We start from the raw sequence: 18,722 nt of genomic DNA on the forward strand, positions 1-18,722 counted from the left end.
GATAAGGGGAAATAACAGAAGCCTATGTAAAGCCTGTGTGACTTCAGAGCCCTGGTGAAGCATTATTTACTGCATGATGTGCGCAACCAATCAGTATTTGACTCTCCTTCATTCCACAGTGAAATTGCAGGCTACCCAGACCCGACATTACATTGGAGCTCATAACAGCAGGGGCTTGTCAAGGCTCTCACATAGATTGCCAGTTCATTAAACCTGCTCTCTGTCTCCCAATAGGTTGAGATCAACATCCCATCCCTGCCCAGCGTCAGAGATTTTGACAGGATTCACTGCACAGTCGGCTTATTCAAAAGTAAAGCCACGATGGCTGACTCCATGGTGAGCTGCAGTCTTCCTCCACCTGAGGAGATTCCAACTACACCCCCACAACAAGGCAAGTCTGAAAGAACCATGGATGTACAGTATATACAGTATAGTATTCATTGTTCCAAGTGAAACTCCGAAGTGCTTTACAACAGTAAAACAGGAAAAAAAAAAAAAGGAAAAAAGACCAAATATATATATATAAATACTTATAAAAGAAAGATCATTCGCAACAACATACACACACACAACATACAGTCATACAGTGATCTTGGCCAAAAACAAAATTCTAAATCATTTCAGGGGTGCCAACACTTTTTGCCATGACCATATACCTAGGAGACACAGTCACCCTTGCATTTATCCCTTGTCCTAGTAATTTAATATTGGACAAATGCACCGCCTGGCATTTTAAACTTTAAGCTGAATTTTCTTACAGCTTTACAACAAGCAGCCAATACAGTGAATAAAATCGTGGTGTAATATGCTCCCTTCTTTGGGTCCCAGTAAGCAAATTAGCCGCTGCATTCTGGACCAACTGCAACCATGTGAAATGCTATTGTCCAATTAAAAGTTGCAAATTGTTAAAAAAACATTAATTGTGGTTAAACATGTGTTTTTGCTTCTAATAACACCATGGGCAGGTTCCCTAGGCAACAATCCCTAAGCTTATTCTTGGACTAAAATGCAGAATCAGTGCTGGAAATAGTTGCTTAGGTGTAGTATTAATCTGGGGCTGGGAAACTGGTTCCAAATAGTGTTACAGTTAATGCAAATAAACATAATTACAGTAAATGTCGTTTGTTGAAATCTGCCAGCACACCTTATGTACATATACAGTGTGTTTAAAAAAAAAATATATATATATATATATATATATCGATTCCATATTATAAATTATATTACATATTTTCACATGTAAAAAGAAGTTCCAAATTACTTATACAGGATTTTATAGAGTTATTAGGCTTCATTAGGCTTAAATTACACTAGCACTCATCTGTCAAATGAGAGCACACTGTAGGTTTACAATAGAAAACCAAGTAGGACCACTGGCAAGCAGCTAATCATACTGAATGGCAGTGGCACACTGTGCAGTATCAGTGTTGGCTGGATATTTGGGACAGTGACACTGATGTGTTCAAAATCTCAGGAGCACTCCAGTGCAACCCACACATACTAGTCCTACATTGGTGTCACTGCGCATGTGTTTTTTTTCTGTTTACCTAATAAACTGGCAACTGAGTGAATAAAGCTAGAGCTTGTGTGGAACTGTTGGAAGGAGAACAGTGTAGAGTGTGTGAGTGCGCTGCTGAGTTTCTTCCCCATGTATCTGTCTCCCTGTCTAGATTTTGTGGCAGTGCTGGTGCGGGTCTTTGTGAATGATAGTGTGGAGGTGGCCTCTCGCGAGTATGACTTCTACAACTGTGCAGCAGCCATCCGCAAAGCGGAAAACACTCCGTGAGTGGGTTCTCCTCTCTTCTCCCTATGTCAGCGAGTGTGTCACCTCTTTGTGCTGACGCCACACTGTATGTGCGTGTGTGTCTGTGTGTATATGTGTGTGTGTGTAATGAATACGAGCATCTGTACAGATGAAACTAAGGTTTACTCATAAATTGTGATGCATGAGTGATACTGAAATTGAATTTGCTTCTATAGGGACTCCTTGCATTTTCTCTTCCTTTCCTGTTTTTTCACCCAAACACCAAGAGCAGGAAATTGCTTTAGTTTCCTATTCATTCATCAAAGCAAAAGGTGATCTCTGGTGTTTTTTTTTCTTTCCTGCACCAGCACTGTGTTCTTTGTGGATATTTTTTCCCTTTTTTTAAGCTCTCTGGAATATATCTGATGAATGTGCATTGTTTCTTGGGAATTGCAGAGATGTATTATTTCCACTCAACATTTACACACTGCTGAAGAATGTAATTACAGATCTGTGGGGTCTGTGTGTTGATGCCTCGCTATCCTTTTCCTCTGTAGGTGTATTTTTTTGGGGGTTTTTTGTTTTGTTTAATCATTTTTTGCTGTTTGGCTTATAGATGTACAGCCTGCGTGAGCAGACCGTGGGCGTGTCAGTGGAATACTGCTGACCACACCTGCTCGGATATGAATGATAATGAAAAAGGACCCAACATCATCAAACATAAACAGGTGCAAAACTAGCAAAGCTTTTTTTTTTTCCTTTTTTTTGTACTCAACCATTTGTGCAGGACAACTGTTTACTTTGCTTACAAAGCTTTGTGCTTTATTGCTGTACATTCACCTTAAACTGCATAATCTGCTTGCATCAGATAGCCTAGACATGATTTCCGTGTGCAGATGTGCTGTATATGCTTACTGAACTGAGTTGCGCTAAAAGTGAACTCCCCCTCTAACACGTGTAACACGCACCACAAGGAAGGAAATTATGTACATGATTGCTATTCATTCATTTGTAATTTGCAAAAACAAGTCCTGTAGACTGATGAAGTTCAAAGCGTTTTGGAGCACTTGATAGGGTGCAGCGTTTCATGAAAAGAACACCTCTCCAACTGTTAAGCACAGTGATGGGTCAATCATGCGTCAGGTTTGTATTGCAGCCTGAGGCACAGATAACATTTGACTAGTTCAGGGAAGAATTGATTAGACTAAATATCAGCAAATTCTGTAAGCAAACATCACGCCTAATCTAAAAAAAAAAGCTGAAGGATGGCGTCTACAGCAGGGCAGTGATCCTAAACACACCACAGAATCCACAATAGGCTACCTCAAGAGGCCGGAGATGCCCACAGTCCTCGACACAAGCATCATTAGAAATCTGTGGATAGACCTCAAAAAAGCAGTGCATTCAATACTGCCCAAGAATCCCACATACATTGAAGCCTTTTGCAAGGAAGAATGGGTGACAATTCCTAGACAATGCATTTGCTTTGGGCTCTTTTCCTTTTTTGTTATGGTAAAACTGTAAAAGAAAGAAAAACAGTAATCTTGCTTAAAATATTAAAGAAATGTGCCATCTTCAACTTTATGCCTTTTGGAAAGTAGGTCATCTTTTACATATACACAGTATATGTGTTTGTATACGTTACAGTCTAAACAGGCTTGGCTTACTAGAGCTTCGGGGGGAAAAAAGAATTCCCAAGATCATTGTGTGAACTTATTATTCACATGATGGACTGTTTATTTCCTCTTTGTGTTCTTTAATGCAGTGTTTAAATCAGTGTTTGTTTGTTTCAGGCAAAGAACTGTCCACGGTTTGAGAACCCAGACCCCGTCCTCATTCCAGTGGGATTTAAGACTCGCATCAGTTTTGAGGGTGTAAATCTGCAGGCCTACAAGGTGAGTTGTGACACCCCTTCCACTAAATTATGAATAACAGCACAACAAGATTTTCTAAGCATGTCATGGGCACAGTGAGTTCTTAGAGAACACGGAACCACTGAAGGTTTCATTAAAAAGTCATTCCCCAAGTGGTGCATCTGTTTAATGTTTGGCCTTATTGTCAGGAGATGGTGAGTTTGAATCCTGATCATGCAGAAAGTCCAAGAGAGCATGATTCTTCTTGCCTAATTGGGTGTAGTGCAGAGCGGCATGTATGGTGTGATAGTATTCAATTATGGTGATATTTTGTTTAATGCATTGCCAACCCCTACCGTCAAGCAGCACAATTTGCATTTACTGCAGCGGAGTTAAAGTTAATTACACTTGCCACCTGTAGTAGGAGCCCATGAGCAATTCTCACAGATATATACGGAGATACAGAACACAGAGAGCCTGAAGCCATAGCTGAACCGGTGAATCGATAGCATGTTGATTGATGCGGTAGACTAATATTACAGGATGTTTCACAATTAGGACTGAAACACACTCAGTGTTAGGCCAGAAACATACTCAACGCAAAGACGCAAACGCAAATCCCAACGCCCGGCTAACACACAGCAAACGCATGGTTCTGCTGTACAAACGCAGCGTGTGTTCTTATGTTATTGTGGCGGTTAAAACACTCTGTACTCAGGGGGGCAATGGAGGACAAATCAAAATGAAGACTGCTCCACCCTGACAGTTAAATTGGAAAAAAGCACAACGGCATAAAACGGCATGTGAAATACGTCATGACACATTTTTGAAAATTACTACACAAAAACCAGACTGCGTAGCTCGTTCACACACTTGCGGAAAGTATGTTTTAACCTCATTCAGTTCTCTCAGAAAGTCTTGTGCAACAACAGAGACGCCATTTTCCCTATCAAAAGTGAGTGAAGCATCAGAATGATTTTGAAGCTGCTATTTAAAGGTAGAATTGTTGCATACTGTAGCTTTAAGTGTTCTTCATTTAGCTTGTATGTATGCAAATTTGGGACCTAAAGTTAACCTAAGTCATTTCATCTACCCCCATCATTCCTGGTCACCTTATCTATTTCCGTTTACTATGAAAAATCAGCAGCCCGAGCAGAGCTCACGATTGCGCCATCATTCCAGTGAAAGCACTCTACATTTTTCATGTTAAGACAACGGTGTGTGCAGCAGTGCTTGTGTGTTGTGTTTATTGGTGCTAGTATTACTCTGGGTTCAGGACTGAGAGCTAGCTGTAGTGTGGGATTTGTAAAAGACAGTATTCATCCTTCATTTATTCTCTTCTCGATTAGCATGTGGTGGTAAAATGACCCTCGCATAGTGTCTGGTGTACTGGGCGAGGCCTCATTGATGCTGCTGGTGCTGCTGAGTCTGTTGAGTAATGTATTAGCTCAATATTAACTCTGTGGTTATTGATGTTGCAGGGTAGAAAGGTCACCGTCAATACACACTCACTGCACAGGCACCTACTCCACATGCAGTATTAGTTCACTAATTCATGTGAATTATTGATGCTGCAGGACCGGGACTTCACTATCGGCACAGAGCTGATGAAACAGTTCGAAGATGACGTCAAGACTGAAGAGGGTCCGTTCTTCTCTTTTGGTGGATACATGGTGGGTAAACGACAGACACACACACACACACACATGCACAAACACAACCATACAAGCCCACACACAGACCAAACTGTCACATCTCTGTCATCCCCCCTCTCTCTCTCTCTCTCTCTCTCTCTTCCTTCCTCCTCTATTCCTTCTGTTTCTCTGTCTCTCCCACTCTCTCTCTTTCTGCCCTTCCCCCCTCTTTTTCTCCACCCCCCCCCCCCCCCCCCCCCTTCTCTCTTTCATACACACCCACAATACAGTTTGGTCCACAGTATTGACCTTCTGATCATCAATAATCCAGCTGGCAGTGTCCTTCACTCTATGGTCATCATTATTCTGTTAGATGGTTTGTCTTAGTTTGACCTGGTGGGCTTCAGTGTAAACAACATACCTGACTCTATTAACTCAAGACTGCAGGTTCATTTTTTTGTGAATCTTAAACAGATTTTCTGGAAATGACTATGCAGGCTATTCAAAGTTTTGTTATGGGAGTTTATAAGGTTAGCTGGACTAAATTGTACGGTACTGTTTGTGGCCTTTGTTTGCTTACAAATCAAAGGGTTATTTGGAGGGACACCATAAAATAGTCACTTTCATTTTTCTAAAGAACCGTTCAATGCAAAGATGTTTAAGTGTAAAGAACCTTTTTTAGTGCAGGTTTAGGGTTTAAATGAAAAAAAGGAAAGTTTGTATCACTGAATGCTTATTTTGCATAGCGTAGCTAAAGTGAGGGGGGGGGAACTGGTACATGGGGGCTTCAGTAGTGATGGGTCCACCTGCACCAGCAGCAAGAAGCACCATGGGGAGTTTGAGATTACGGCACCCCCTGTTGGTTAAACACCAGCCTGTCACAGCCCTGCTCAGCGGACGGCTCTCTGCCTGCCCGAGGCTCTGACTGAGGCAGGAAAATGGCATCTAGAAGCACACACCAAGCGCACGGGCCCGCAGCCACTCTCTTACACCATCGATTCTCTTCAGCTGTGTTTGACTTACTGCCAGATGTGCTGAGAAAGCGAGAGGAGGGTTGTGAACAGCAGAGTGCCTGCAGATAGGAGAAGAGTAGACTCTTATTCAAGTGTGACTGTACAACGACACAGGCCTCATGTAAGAAGCAAGACATTTTTTTAACTACATGGTTGTCTCTTTATCTCTCTCTCTCTCTCTCTCTCTCTCTCTCTCTCTTTCTCTGTGTGCTATGTGTATTGTGTGTAGTTTTCCTACGACAAGACCCAGGAGACCAGTGTCCTGTTCCACATTAAAGACAAAGCCACAGAGAAGAAGATTGACAGCACACTCAATGGTGAGTCTAGTGTTGACAGGTATTTAATTTGCCTTTGTGCTGCAGTCAATCTGTTGATCTAATGAAGTTAGACTTCAGAAGTGCCTCCAGTATCCAGTGCTTCAGTGGTTGTATTTTTAACCACACTTGAAGGACTATATTGTTTGATTATAATGGAGTGTTAGGTCGATATTGTTCTTGTAAAGGTTGCTTAATTTTGATGAATAAGTCTTTGTCTTTCTCTCTTTAGTCACTCTATATAACTGCTCGTTGGGCCGGGAGGACTGCAGTCTGTGTAAGAATGCAGACTCGAAATACCAGTGCGTGTGGTGTGCTAGGACCCGCTCATGTGTGTTCGAAAAACTGTGTCTTACCGACGAAGCACAGGAGTGCCCAGATCCCGGCATTTCAGCCGTAAGCTACTTTCTGCAGCTCCATGTTTTCTAACACTTGTTAACACATTTCCATGTAAATTTGTGGCATTTAGCTGACGCTCCTGCCAAGAGTGACTTCACTCAGAAAATAGCTCTAGCAAGTGTAAATAGGTTCGTGTCTAAAGATACCTTTGAGCTAAAATACTGCCAGACACACAAGGCAGTGTCTATTACTACACTGCAATCCCACATTTTGTTTTAACCCAGATCAATGAATGCCTGTTGTATGTAAAACAGGATATACGCCATATATGACCCACATAATTGTACATTTGATATAACTTTCTGATCATTTTTCATTTATTTGAGTTTAGTCTGATGTCTTTGGCGCCTGGATTGGCCCGCGTGGCGCATTAACTGTACTGATGTTGGGTTTAATCATTTCTTGCGTGTTGATGTTTCTCAAGTTCATGTAACTGAGCCAGCTGTGCTGTTTTAATAAGAAATATTATATTATTAAAAATAATAAACAAATTATTTCATTTTTTTTTTTTCATTAATATTTTATACCATACCTGAGGTTTATGTTGAACAACCTTTTTAAGTAAAAACTTATTTTACAACATCTTTCCCTTTGGCTCCTGGCACCATCTGTTTGCATATTGGGTGTGTCCTCTCCATCACTCACCATCAGTAGCTGTGTCCCAAACTGTGCCGAAACTGGCTAAATGAGCAATTTACCAGTAAAGATACTGTTGAGTATGGCTCTGGGCTGGCTGCCTACTGCAGTGTCCACTCTTGCAGTACCACATGATTATACTGTCAGTTTTGGGCAGGGTAGTGTGGTAACAGTCAATGAACATTTAATTGTTAGAGGAATATTAGGAAGAAGGTTATATTGGGTATTTACCTAAATTGAGATTTTTGGATAGGTTGCGTTGTGTGTTCAACAAAGCTTAACTTATTTTGTTTAGGACAATGAGTTGCCTCAATTTAAGTTCATTGAACTTATCTGATCTTACAGTGAAGGTACAAGCAGTATTCAATAAAATAAGACAATTTATAATCCCAAAATTTAAGTAAGTGTAAGATTAGCGTTCATTTAATTGCTTTTAAAGAGATGCGTCAGTCTTTAAAGACAGCAACTCAGCTGTTTAGACACCCAGGAGAAGTTCTGCCACCTCTGTGCCAGGATAGAGAAAATCTAGAAGCTTGTTTTTGGGTCAGGCTTAAAGGCCTCTCCGTTTTTGGTTTTGTAGGTCAAGCAAATCTGATGTTAAACCACATGTTTTCTGTTCTATTCTTAAAGCCAGTTAAATTTTTCAGTTTGGACAGACATATATTCCATAAATAAGTGCACCCCAGCAGTTGTAGCTTTTGTTTCTCATTAAGTGCATAATAGATTCAATACAATATGTCTGTCTATGGTAATAGAGGCTGATTCCAAATGACTAATGCATCAGTTCCTCTCATCCTCTCTTCTCTCTTTTTTCTTCTAGATTATCCCTTGTTATGGTCCCCTAAAGGGAGGAATCTCTGTCACTATTAAAGGCTCTAACCTGGGCATTCAGAAGGAGGACATTAAGCGCATCACTGTGGCAGGGGTTCCCTGCATTCAGCAAGAAGAGAAATACTCTGTTTCTACCAGGTGATGATTCAAGTGTGCAGAGCTGTTGTGATGCTTCTTTGATACTGTATATCAAGTATCAAAAAGTTTAGGGCTGGAGTGTGCATGTATTCAGAAGTACTGTTGGTCGTGAGGGAATCAGATATCCAACTAAGTATTTGTTCACCTTATCAGGTAAACTGTTGAAAGTTAGACTATAAAAATCTAGTTGGGGTAAAAGTTTTTAATACAAGTCATATTGGCCCATATCAGGCTATGTAGGCGGAGTAAGATCTTAACAGCTTGCTCAGCTAGAACATAGTGCTGTTTGAAGTGTATATTACCTTGCAGGACAAAATAAGAATGCAGAGCTGAGTGGGCACAGTATTCCAACTGAGCAGGCCTTGCTCAGGCATTGCATCTAGTGGCTTGTCTCATGTTAAGTGAAAGGGTAATGTGTAAGCAAGGCTGTATATCATTTATGTCAGTCAAGAATGTCTACAGTGTAAAGTTTTATGTTTTTAATTTTAAATGTTTCATTTATATGCACCTAAAACATTGCTAATAAAGGGTTCTTTCAGCACAGTTGGATCTTGAGTGCTGCAATACAAAAAGCCCATTAAGAAAGAACAAGAATGGTAGTCCCTTGATTGAAAAAACCTAGCTGATTTGTCGTAAGATAAGATAACTACTCAGATAACTACTCCGTACGATTGTGGTGAGCAGAAAAGCATCTCAAAATGCACAGCACATCCAACCTTAAAGCGAATGGGCTACAACAGCAGACATCGAGTTCCGCTTCTGTAAGCCAAGATCGGAAAGCTGAGGCTGCAGTGGACACAGACTCAGCAGAACCAGACAGGTGAAGACTGGAAAAACGTAGGCTGGTCTGTTGGATCTTGATTTCATCTTAGGCACAAAGATGGCACGGTCAGAAATTGGCATCAACGGTGTGGAGAATGTTTTCTCGGCACACTTTGAGCTTATTGATACCAACGATTAATTGCTTTAATGAAACAGCTGACCATGTGCATCTCTTCATGACCACAGTTTACATATGTTCTATTGGCTACTTCCAGCATGGTGAGGCACCATGTAATTTCTCTATGGTTTCATGAACATGACCGTGAGTTCAGTGTTCTTCAGTGGCCTTCCCATTTACAGGCTATAAATCTAATAGAACCTGGGAAATGGGATATTTGCAGTTGCATGAATCATGTAATACAGTCATCTCAGCATGGACCAGAATCTTGTAGGATCTACAGGTCTTGTGGAATCCATGCCATGAAGAATTTAAGTATTGAGAGAAAAAGAAGGGCCTATAAAGTATAGAGCTCTCAATACCGTGCTCGGTGAGTGTATATCTGAACAGCAAAATGGTTGGAATGCCTTTTCAAAGGTGATTTTAATACAGTGTCCATCGAGCAGTCACAAAGATTCCTTGTTGTAACTGATGCAACAACCCTTCTGCTTTTCATGGGGTTCACTTTTTCAGCCGTCTCCATTCTCCGTGTTTTTCTCCATAGTTGTAACCGTATTTGATTTGCGAATGTTAAGCTCATAGGAATCGACCTGTATAAACCTCCTCATCTCCCTTAGCGAAGGACAGTGAAGGCTGTGGATAATAAACTCAGGACTGTAAGTATACAGTGAAAGCTAAAGTAATTCCAGCCCTCACCTCTCCTCCACTGTTGAGCTGGGACGTGCTAGCAAGATCACACGCTGCTCTTTTAAGCTCCACTTGTACAGCGTGTGGTGGAGGGTGGTCTGGCTTTTGTGTCTGGCTGGCTGCTAACAAGCCGCTCAAGCACCAAGGACTATGTGGAGTGTGTGTTGGTGTGTGCTTCATGCTGAATGCAGTGGGCTTTGGCATCAGTGTGGTGTGTGTAAGCATTCATGGCACTGCGAGGCAGAGCTTCCAGCAAGTGAAGACTTATACAGACTCGCCACAAGGGACATGTGGAAGCCTCTTACAGTGGGCTGTTTAGTATAATTGAGTTTTGGGACTGCTGCAGTTCCACACTAGATTGCTGCCCCATGGAACTGCTGGTACGCCATCCTGCTGCTTTTTTTACAGTGCCCTCTGAAATACCCTAGCAACAATGCTGAGCCAGTACCAGTCAAAAAGTTTGGACACACCTGACTGAATGTATGTTTTTGTAATGCTAAAGACAATTTCATCTAAAGGCTTAATGGATATGCCTGTGTTTATGATGTCACAAATAGGCATGTTTTCAGAAGATAACAGTGCAGTCCAAATGTCTGCAATGTGGAACAGTTTTACTGTGAAATATGGAACGTTGAATGTAGGCGTCCGGCTCTTCCGCTTCTACTCTTTTGTTTGTGGTGTTTACCACAAGTGCCATGTCACCTGAAGCATGTACAGAATACTTTCCCGGCAAGCTTCCGCTTGTGAGCAGTGACGACACTGAAAACACCAATGTTGCAGAAATGTTCTGCTTTATTGTCTATGCCACTTCTGATTTAAAACCAGAGTTTTACATAAGCAAAGTGTGTTCAAATCTCAGACAAAGCAGCAGCTGATGTGTGCACATTACAGCAATATGAATCATAGTGTGTTCATCACACTACCATTTATTTTGGTGTAAGGTCAGAGTTATACGACTGTGCAGATATCAAAAAGTAGCAAGCATTATTTTGAGTTCAGAGGGCATGCTCGGCCCATACTGAAAATAATGTACTGTGGTATTAATTGGCAGCCTAGTAGATATAGCTAGAAACACAGGTTCAGGTACATATATGCTCAGTGTAGACCAATATATACCATTAAAGTAGGGGTAAGCAATATGACAATATTTCATTGCATCATGATGAATTTTGTTACTGAGATACACAATATGACCAACTGCATGTTTTATTACAGAAAGTGTAATCAGCCTGTTTATTTGAATGTCCATAAAAATCCCTGTACTTAGTATGGGAGAGTATTTGGATAGCAGGCTTTTGAAATGTATCGGAAAAAAAAATTCCTTACCTATTGTGATATAATTTTTTTACATATCGGCCAGCCCTAAATTAAAGTATTTGAAATTAATTGGATATATATTTGAGTATAGTCTGTGTCATAGAAATTACCTTGTATCTCCATTTTATTTTGTATAGGATTTCAATCAGGTGGTTTAGAATGAATAGACCAGAAGAAATGCTCCAGAATGACTTGGAATAAATTATTTTAACTCTCACTTACTCTAACTTCCATTAAAAGTTAACCCTTTTAAACAGCCTATGACCTACTGGAGGGCCAAAAGTGTTATTGCAAGCTTCTGCAATCAAAGAAAAGCCCAACCAGTTTGTACAGAGGTCTCTGTAGTTCTTGAGTAATACACCTTAGTGTGTAATAAACCTTGTTTATGAGCCTGACATTTTGTGATAATGATATCTGATTATCTTTTGCAGTGTTGTGTGTGAGATTGGCGCAGTGGAACCCCACAGCCCGTCTAAAGGAGTGGTGGAGGTGGAGGTCAAAGGAGGGAAGAGGGGCACATCCTCAGTCTTTTTTAACTATCGGGTAAGTCCCAGAATATTTTCGACAGTAGAGGGAAAACGTGAATTCTGTAAAAATACAAAGCCCTAAAAATGAATTCTTAAATCTGAGCCTTGGCGAGAGGTTTGTATCTGCCATATGGCTTCAATGGACTGATGTCTCAATCCTATACTCAAAAGAAGGTCTGGCTGGACGGACTGTTTCCCAACTACTGAGTACTCACACTGCTAGTATGAATGGATATAGTGATAAAATAGTGGATATTGTTGTTGCCCAATTCAGATTACTAAGAGAGTCACTGTGAAATATACAAAGTAAAGAAATCAGCTGGAAATAACCCTGGCTATCATGCTCAAGATGATTATTGACCTACAGTGATACTGACTAATACCAATACGACATCTCTACTAAAAAGATAGCCCTTGTGAGAAAGCAGCGCTCTTATGTTCTTTTATTCTCTAGACTTTGCTTTTATTCGCACATTCTTGCAGCTGTGGAGAAAAGAGCCTGCTGAATGATTGTAATATCCTATTATGAAAGTGTTTCAGAGCTGGTGTTTCAGAGTGTTCAATGAATATCTGTGCAATAAAACACATTGAGGAGTGTATTGTTCAAAGTAAAGTAGTTATTGTGGTAGTTGACTAAGAGCAGTACGACATTTACATGTTCTTGTGCAGAAATACACAGTGAAGTGTCATGTGCTTAGTGTGCAAATTGCAGTCCAGAGTTCAGCAGCAAAAGCATATGTATGTGTTTTTTGAGTTTATATGCATTGGAGCTCATCACACAGTTGGACTTCAGCATTCTTGTGGCCATTTACAAGTCTAAGTTTAGTGGTTCTGTATCAGAACCACTATTATGTTTGAAAAGTTGTCCAGCATTTTTATGATCAGGTGTGGCCTTTTTTCCCTGTGTCATTTCAGAACAGAAGGCCTGGAGTGGATTTCAAGTGCAACATTTGCATTTGGTAGCTTTTCTTGGGAACTCTTCTAATATGCAGTTCAAAGAGGTGCCAGTGCAAGTGAATGAGGCCATTATCAGGCCTCTATAAATAGGGAGGATAGCAGTTACATTGGAAGTGGCCAAGTCAACAATTTGCTACACTCTTAAAGAGAAGGAATGCCCTGACAAACTCAGCAACATCAAAAGGCCTGAAAGACCATGGAAAACAACTGAAGTGTATGAGCTCAATTTGTTTTTCTTTGGTGAAGAATGCCTACAGTCAAGATACACTATATGCCCAAATGCTTGTGAACACCCCTTCTAATGAAGTCTTTTAGCTACTTTAAGTTGCACCCTTTGCTGACACAGATGTGCAAATGCACACACACACACATACATGCACCAAGAAGTCCCTGTAGAGAAGTATGCCTAATAGGATAGGACTTTCTGGAGCAGATAAGCATTAACCTATTGGCACCATGCCTAAAGCCAGCCATGGGCCAGAGGGGTCTAAATCCCCCCCTTTAGGGAGGATGTGGGGTGGTGTTCATCCAACATCCTAACCTCACTCTTGTTGCTGAATGAAATCCTTCACTGATTTCAGAAGAACGAATGAATGAGCAGATGTCCATATTGTCTTTGTGAATTTAAACACAGAGGGTTTAGCTTAAGGTGCGAACCACTGGTTACACACAAGAACAGAAAGGCTTGATTAAAGTGATAGAAAACAGCTAAGCTTGCATAGTTTGGGTAGTTAGTTATTGATTATGTGATTGTTGATAGGTCTATAGAGCTATACATTCTGCTAAGATTCAGTTTATTGCTGCAGAACCGATAGGATGGTGCTTCACTGTACAGATGCACAATGACTTGAAACACTGCCACAAAAGCAATCCAAGAAATTCTTAAAGCAAAAATGGCTATGGAGTTAGTCACCTAACCTGCTTTTCACCCACTAATGACAAAAGTAATGGCAAATATACCTACAAACAAGCAGCAACTGAAGATGGCTGCAGTAAAGACCTAGCAAAGAATTACAACAGAGGAAAAAGGAGGAAGCATTTGATGTCCATAGGTTCCAGACTTCAGGCAGTCATTGAATTAAACATCAATATATTTATAATGATGTTTGTCCAATTACTTTTGAGTCAAAAAAAATGAAGGGACTATGTAAACAGTTACTGCAGTATTTCTAGCAAACCCCTTCATATTAAACTGAAAAGTCTCCCATTCTAAATGCCAAAAACTTAAGGACATGGCTGTATGTCTTTCCTCCCACACATCATGTCATTGGACAGCTAAACATGATCAGAGGAGAATGTCCACTAACAGACGCACGTGGTGGCTATGGCATCACCAGAGATCCAACCTGCGATCTCCCAATGATGGGGCCATGCAATTTGGCTTTCTACTGTTAAATGAGACTGGTGTCAAGAACAACTGGGGTTAACAGGCGTTTGACCTGCCACTTTTTTGTTAAAGTGCTAGGATGACTTCTGGCCACTTGCCTCTAATCAAATAGAAAAATCACTCTCCGTAATTGCATTGACCAGTGACCCTATACCCACCAACAGACAGACAGTCAAACTCAGTGGCAGAACCAATTAAGATCTCAGCAAGTTTTAGCATATGAATGAGGCGTTTCCAAAAAAGTGGGCCTACAAGATAACATTTTCAGTGAGAGATGCATAAACTAATGCACTCGGTCGTATGGTTTATCACAACACTGCGCAAAACTTGCTGAATGTCACTTGAAATAATCTTCTCCGCTACCTTGCTAAGCTGGAGTGATCGACTTGAGAGATGTGAGCAAGCAAAGTCAGTGAACCGCTGCTGCACCACATGCTTTAGCCAGAAAATATATTTTTTTAAGAACCAATTAATTTGTTTTGGAGCCTCCGCTGGATAGTGTATTGGACTTTCAGGACCAAAGGAAACACACGGCTTGCATGGTGTGATATTTCAAAAGTGCAGAGGTGCAAAAACAACTGCTTTTTTCATTTTTACCTCCCCTGGTTGTCTGTTTTACTCAGTCCTTGTAACTGTATTCAGTATGTGAGTCTAGAGCTCAGGGGAATCGACCTTTATAACCTCCTCTCCTCATAATGGAAAGCGAAGGCTGTATATAATAAACCCAAGTGTGAAGGTGCAGGGAAAGCTAAAGAAGTGATTCCAGCCCTCTTCCCTTCCTCCACTGCTGAGCCGGGGCATGCCAGCAAGCTCACACTGTGCTTTTCTTTTCAAGCTACAGTTGTACTAACTAAACACTGAATGGCTATGGTGTTGTGGGATGATGTGTGGTGTCCCCACTGTGTGTTGTTTAGTCTGTCAGGTGAGCAGGGCACGCCTGTCCCCGTGCATTAGCAGGTTTTATTGCATCAGTATTATGGGGAGTTAGCACTGCTCTATCCCTCCCACAAGGCTTTTCTAAGGCTGTGTGTTTACTCAGCAAACTGACAGCGCTGCGCGGTAGTGTGCCAGTGTGTAAGTGTGTGTGCACATGTAGGGTATGAGGGAGAAGGAGCGTAAGAGAAAACAAATCTGCCTCAGTGTCAGTACGGCCTGGGGGAGATATGAGACTAGAACTCAAGGGAGTTATGATACAGTTATGAGTAGGTGGTATCACTGGTAATGTGTTTCACTACCAGTTTTTTTTTAGCTACTGCTCACTCAATTAGCCCCCAACTGATACCCACCCCCAGGATTCTGATTCAAAGGCTACATTTAGAAGCTAGGCTGCAATGTTTCAATCAGCTTAGTTTTGTAAGTCCCCCCCCTGTTACCTAATCGGATTTGTGTGTTCAGGCGAACTACCTGCTCGTGATGGTTTGCTGAAATGCGTGTGAGTGTAATCCAGATTGGAAATGAATGGAGCTGATTCTGTATTTTAAATGCATAGTTAACTGTATGCTACTAAATGATTTATGCGGAATGCTCAATGAAACAGTTACTTGAATACAAACAACAGTGCTAAGATAACCAGATGGCTTTGGACTCTTTTGTGAGAAAGCAACACTTTCGTTTTTCTCCGTTTCTTCCATAGACTTGCCTTTTATTTGCATATCCTTGTAGCTGCGGGAAAGAGAGGATGTCGAATGACGTAACGCGCTGTAATGTCATGTAATGTCTTATTATAAAAGCACTGCGGAGCTGGCCAGTGTTACATCACTTTCTCATTGATTTCTCAGGACCCCAAGCCTGATGTAGTGCATCCAAGTCGGGGTCCCAGAGCAGGAGGGACGGTCATCACCATCACCGGAACGAACCTCGACACAGGCTCTAAGGAAGACATTCACATCACTGTGGACGGAGTGCCATGCCGAGTGTGAGTACAGCGCTCGGCATCGTTGGTGGATGTAGTGTGTGTAATTGCCTTTATTTCCCATAGAGCCGTGCTGATGTAAAGTCTGCAGCGAGTCTGCAGATTTCGGTGGAAAGTAATTAGTCATAACTCATAAGTCATCAGAGTTTGGTGTGTGTGCACAACCTTATTTGCCTTGCTGCACCCTCGCTCTCTGCATGGAGATTTCACTTTCCTCTCCTCTCATTCAGAGTGTCCCAGTTATCTCAACTTCTCCCCTCAATTTTCTTCCCTGCTGCTTGTCGTTATTCTCATTCTGTTCTAACTGTTACTTTTGCTCAAAGGCGTAGTTTACAGCAAAATCCAATTCACACCGTTTCCCCTCACTCCAAATGTTGTCGATTAGCCAAGAAGCATTTGGTGTCTGATGTTTGCTTCTTTAAGTTTTCGCTGGAGGTAGGAGGCTAATGAATCTAACAAGTAATGCAAACATAATGTCACCAATTAGCACTGTACAAACTGCATGCTGAAACCAAGAAAATCTGAAAATATCTCTAATAAAGAGAGATTTACACACTTGGCTTCTTTTGTCTGGGCAAAATCAAGTGGTTAAGAACAGTTCTTGGTCCCATCTGTTAAGGGAGAATATCTGTAAATTAGATTGTTTGAAAAACGTCATTTTTTTGTCTATTACCTGGACTCTTTCTTTGAACTTTCTCTCTCCCCCTCTATCTCTCTGTCTGTCAGTGAGGAGTTTGGAAAGCAGATCACGTGTAAGGTGGGGCCATATCGGGGCGAGAAGGTGCCCTCTGACTTCCTCCCTGTTGTTGTGCACTATGGGAAGCACACCAGAACTCAGGTCTCTGCAGCCTTTCAGTTCTCCAACAATCCCGTGATTACCGATCACCATCCCAGAGACAGCTTTGACTGGTGAGTTTGTTCTGTGCCCTCCACCCACTGCCTCTTATTTCTGGTTTATCCTTCACTATTTTAGATGGCAGGCTGTTCTCCATGCAAATGCAATAGGCTTGTGGACCTGGAAAACCAGATTGTACTTGAACAAAGAACGCAGGGAAATTGCCAGCGTTAGATTAACTCCTACAGATAAGAGCTCCATTTCCGCTTTCATCTGCAGAAGTAAGAAGTTTATTTATTTATTTAGCACTGTGGCTTTTACAGAGCCTTTCATTGTTAACTTTCAGGACTTTCACAGAGAAGTGAGAAGTTCTCCATCAGTGAGAGGTTTGCGTGACATCCGAATAGACAGAGATGTAGATCGCCCTTTCACGTGATTCACATTCAAACTGCAGCAAGTTTTGATTTTTGTTTAAGGATCATAGGACCAGATTTAAAATACACTCCCAGTTTTACCATGAGGGTAAAAGCAAGTAGTTTCACATAGTAGCTAACACGTTTACTTGTTCACACCCCTTGCCTCACAGAAATTACCACCTGAATCTCCTGGTGAGAAGACGAGAAGTCTTTTCTTTAATGTTTCCAAACATGTTTGTCTCAAAAGGAAAGTCATCAACAGTTTCCTCTTGTGCACACTCCGCTAATTAACCTATTAATATGTAGAAGGCACATTTTGATCACACACCACAACTGCGTTTGATGAGAACTTCTTTGGAAGGAGTTCAGATTCCAGTATTTTACAACAGCCTTCAGTCAGGCTCAGATAAAAATAAATAAATAAATATATTTAAAAAAAAGCTGCATTCCAGTCGCACTAACAGTTCCCTGTAAAATTCAGACATTTTAAGGGTGTTTCCAAACCACAGGGAGAAAAAGCATTCCGTTATAAAGGACTTTCACACTGCGTAGGGAGGAGTGAACAGTTCAACTCTTCATAGGAGGTTGCAGAACAGTCAGCCAGTCAGTTAAACAACATAATGCTTCATGTTTGATAAAAATGACACTGCAGGACCTTCTGAATGAAGTTGTTTTATCAACTGCGGATCCCTTCACCCACATTCCATGCTCAGTTTGGAAGGAAAATTAGGGTGCTGCTTAGGAACCTGTGGAATGGATACAGATTGAGGAGCATTTCTGAAAGTTTCACGTCCACACTTCCATTTTCACTCTCATAAGTACATTACTGTTATGATTAACATTAGTTTCATAGGCCCTAAAATACAACCCTGTGGGATTCCGCAAGATGGGCTAAACCAAACTGTTGCCAAATAATTTGAAATGGTTTCTGCGTTAGGATTAATGAATAAACTATGAACCTGGGGTTCAAGGGAATTAGTGTTACAGTTGATACCTTAATATTGTTTACCAAACATTGTCTTCTACTCAACTATTTGACCTCTGTTTATTCTGTTATATCTGCATAGATCTGTTCTGAGATGTTTGGTGTTCCTTGATGAGCTGGGCATTGGATATTAACTCTCGTGTCAAATTAAATGATTCTTGAAGTTTTTATTAATATTTTATTAATAAGATATTATA

The 18,722-nt window shown here is 41.1% G+C and overlaps 1 protein-coding gene across 6 annotated transcripts in view; it reads left to right on the forward strand.

Annotated features, from left to right (window-relative positions):
* plxnb2b (plexin b2b) overlaps positions 1–18,722 on the forward strand; it is a 158,798-nt gene that overhangs the window by 117,253 nt on the left and 22,823 nt on the right. For all 6 annotated transcript variants that reach the window (XM_072672363.1, XM_072672364.1, XM_072672367.1 and 3 more), the window contains 11 exons: positions 235–391; positions 1,671–1,782; positions 2,361–2,472; positions 3,538–3,639; positions 5,175–5,270; positions 6,474–6,561; positions 6,791–6,954; positions 8,414–8,562; positions 11,938–12,049; positions 16,156–16,292; positions 17,016–17,198. In XM_072672363.1, coding sequence (XP_072528464.1) covers positions 235–391; positions 1,671–1,782; positions 2,361–2,472; positions 3,538–3,639; positions 5,175–5,270; positions 6,474–6,561; positions 6,791–6,954; positions 8,414–8,562; positions 11,938–12,049; positions 16,156–16,292; positions 17,016–17,198 — 1,412 coding nt within the window. The remainder of the gene's footprint in view (positions 1–234; positions 392–1,670; positions 1,783–2,360; positions 2,473–3,537; positions 3,640–5,174; positions 5,271–6,473; positions 6,562–6,790; positions 6,955–8,413; positions 8,563–11,937; positions 12,050–16,155; positions 16,293–17,015; positions 17,199–18,722) is intronic.

The sequence above is a fragment of the Salminus brasiliensis genome, chromosome 2 (genome assembly GCF_030463535.1).
Source record: "Salminus brasiliensis chromosome 2, fSalBra1.hap2, whole genome shotgun sequence".
In the NCBI taxonomy this organism is placed as follows: domain Eukaryota; kingdom Metazoa; phylum Chordata; class Actinopteri; order Characiformes; family Bryconidae; genus Salminus; species Salminus brasiliensis.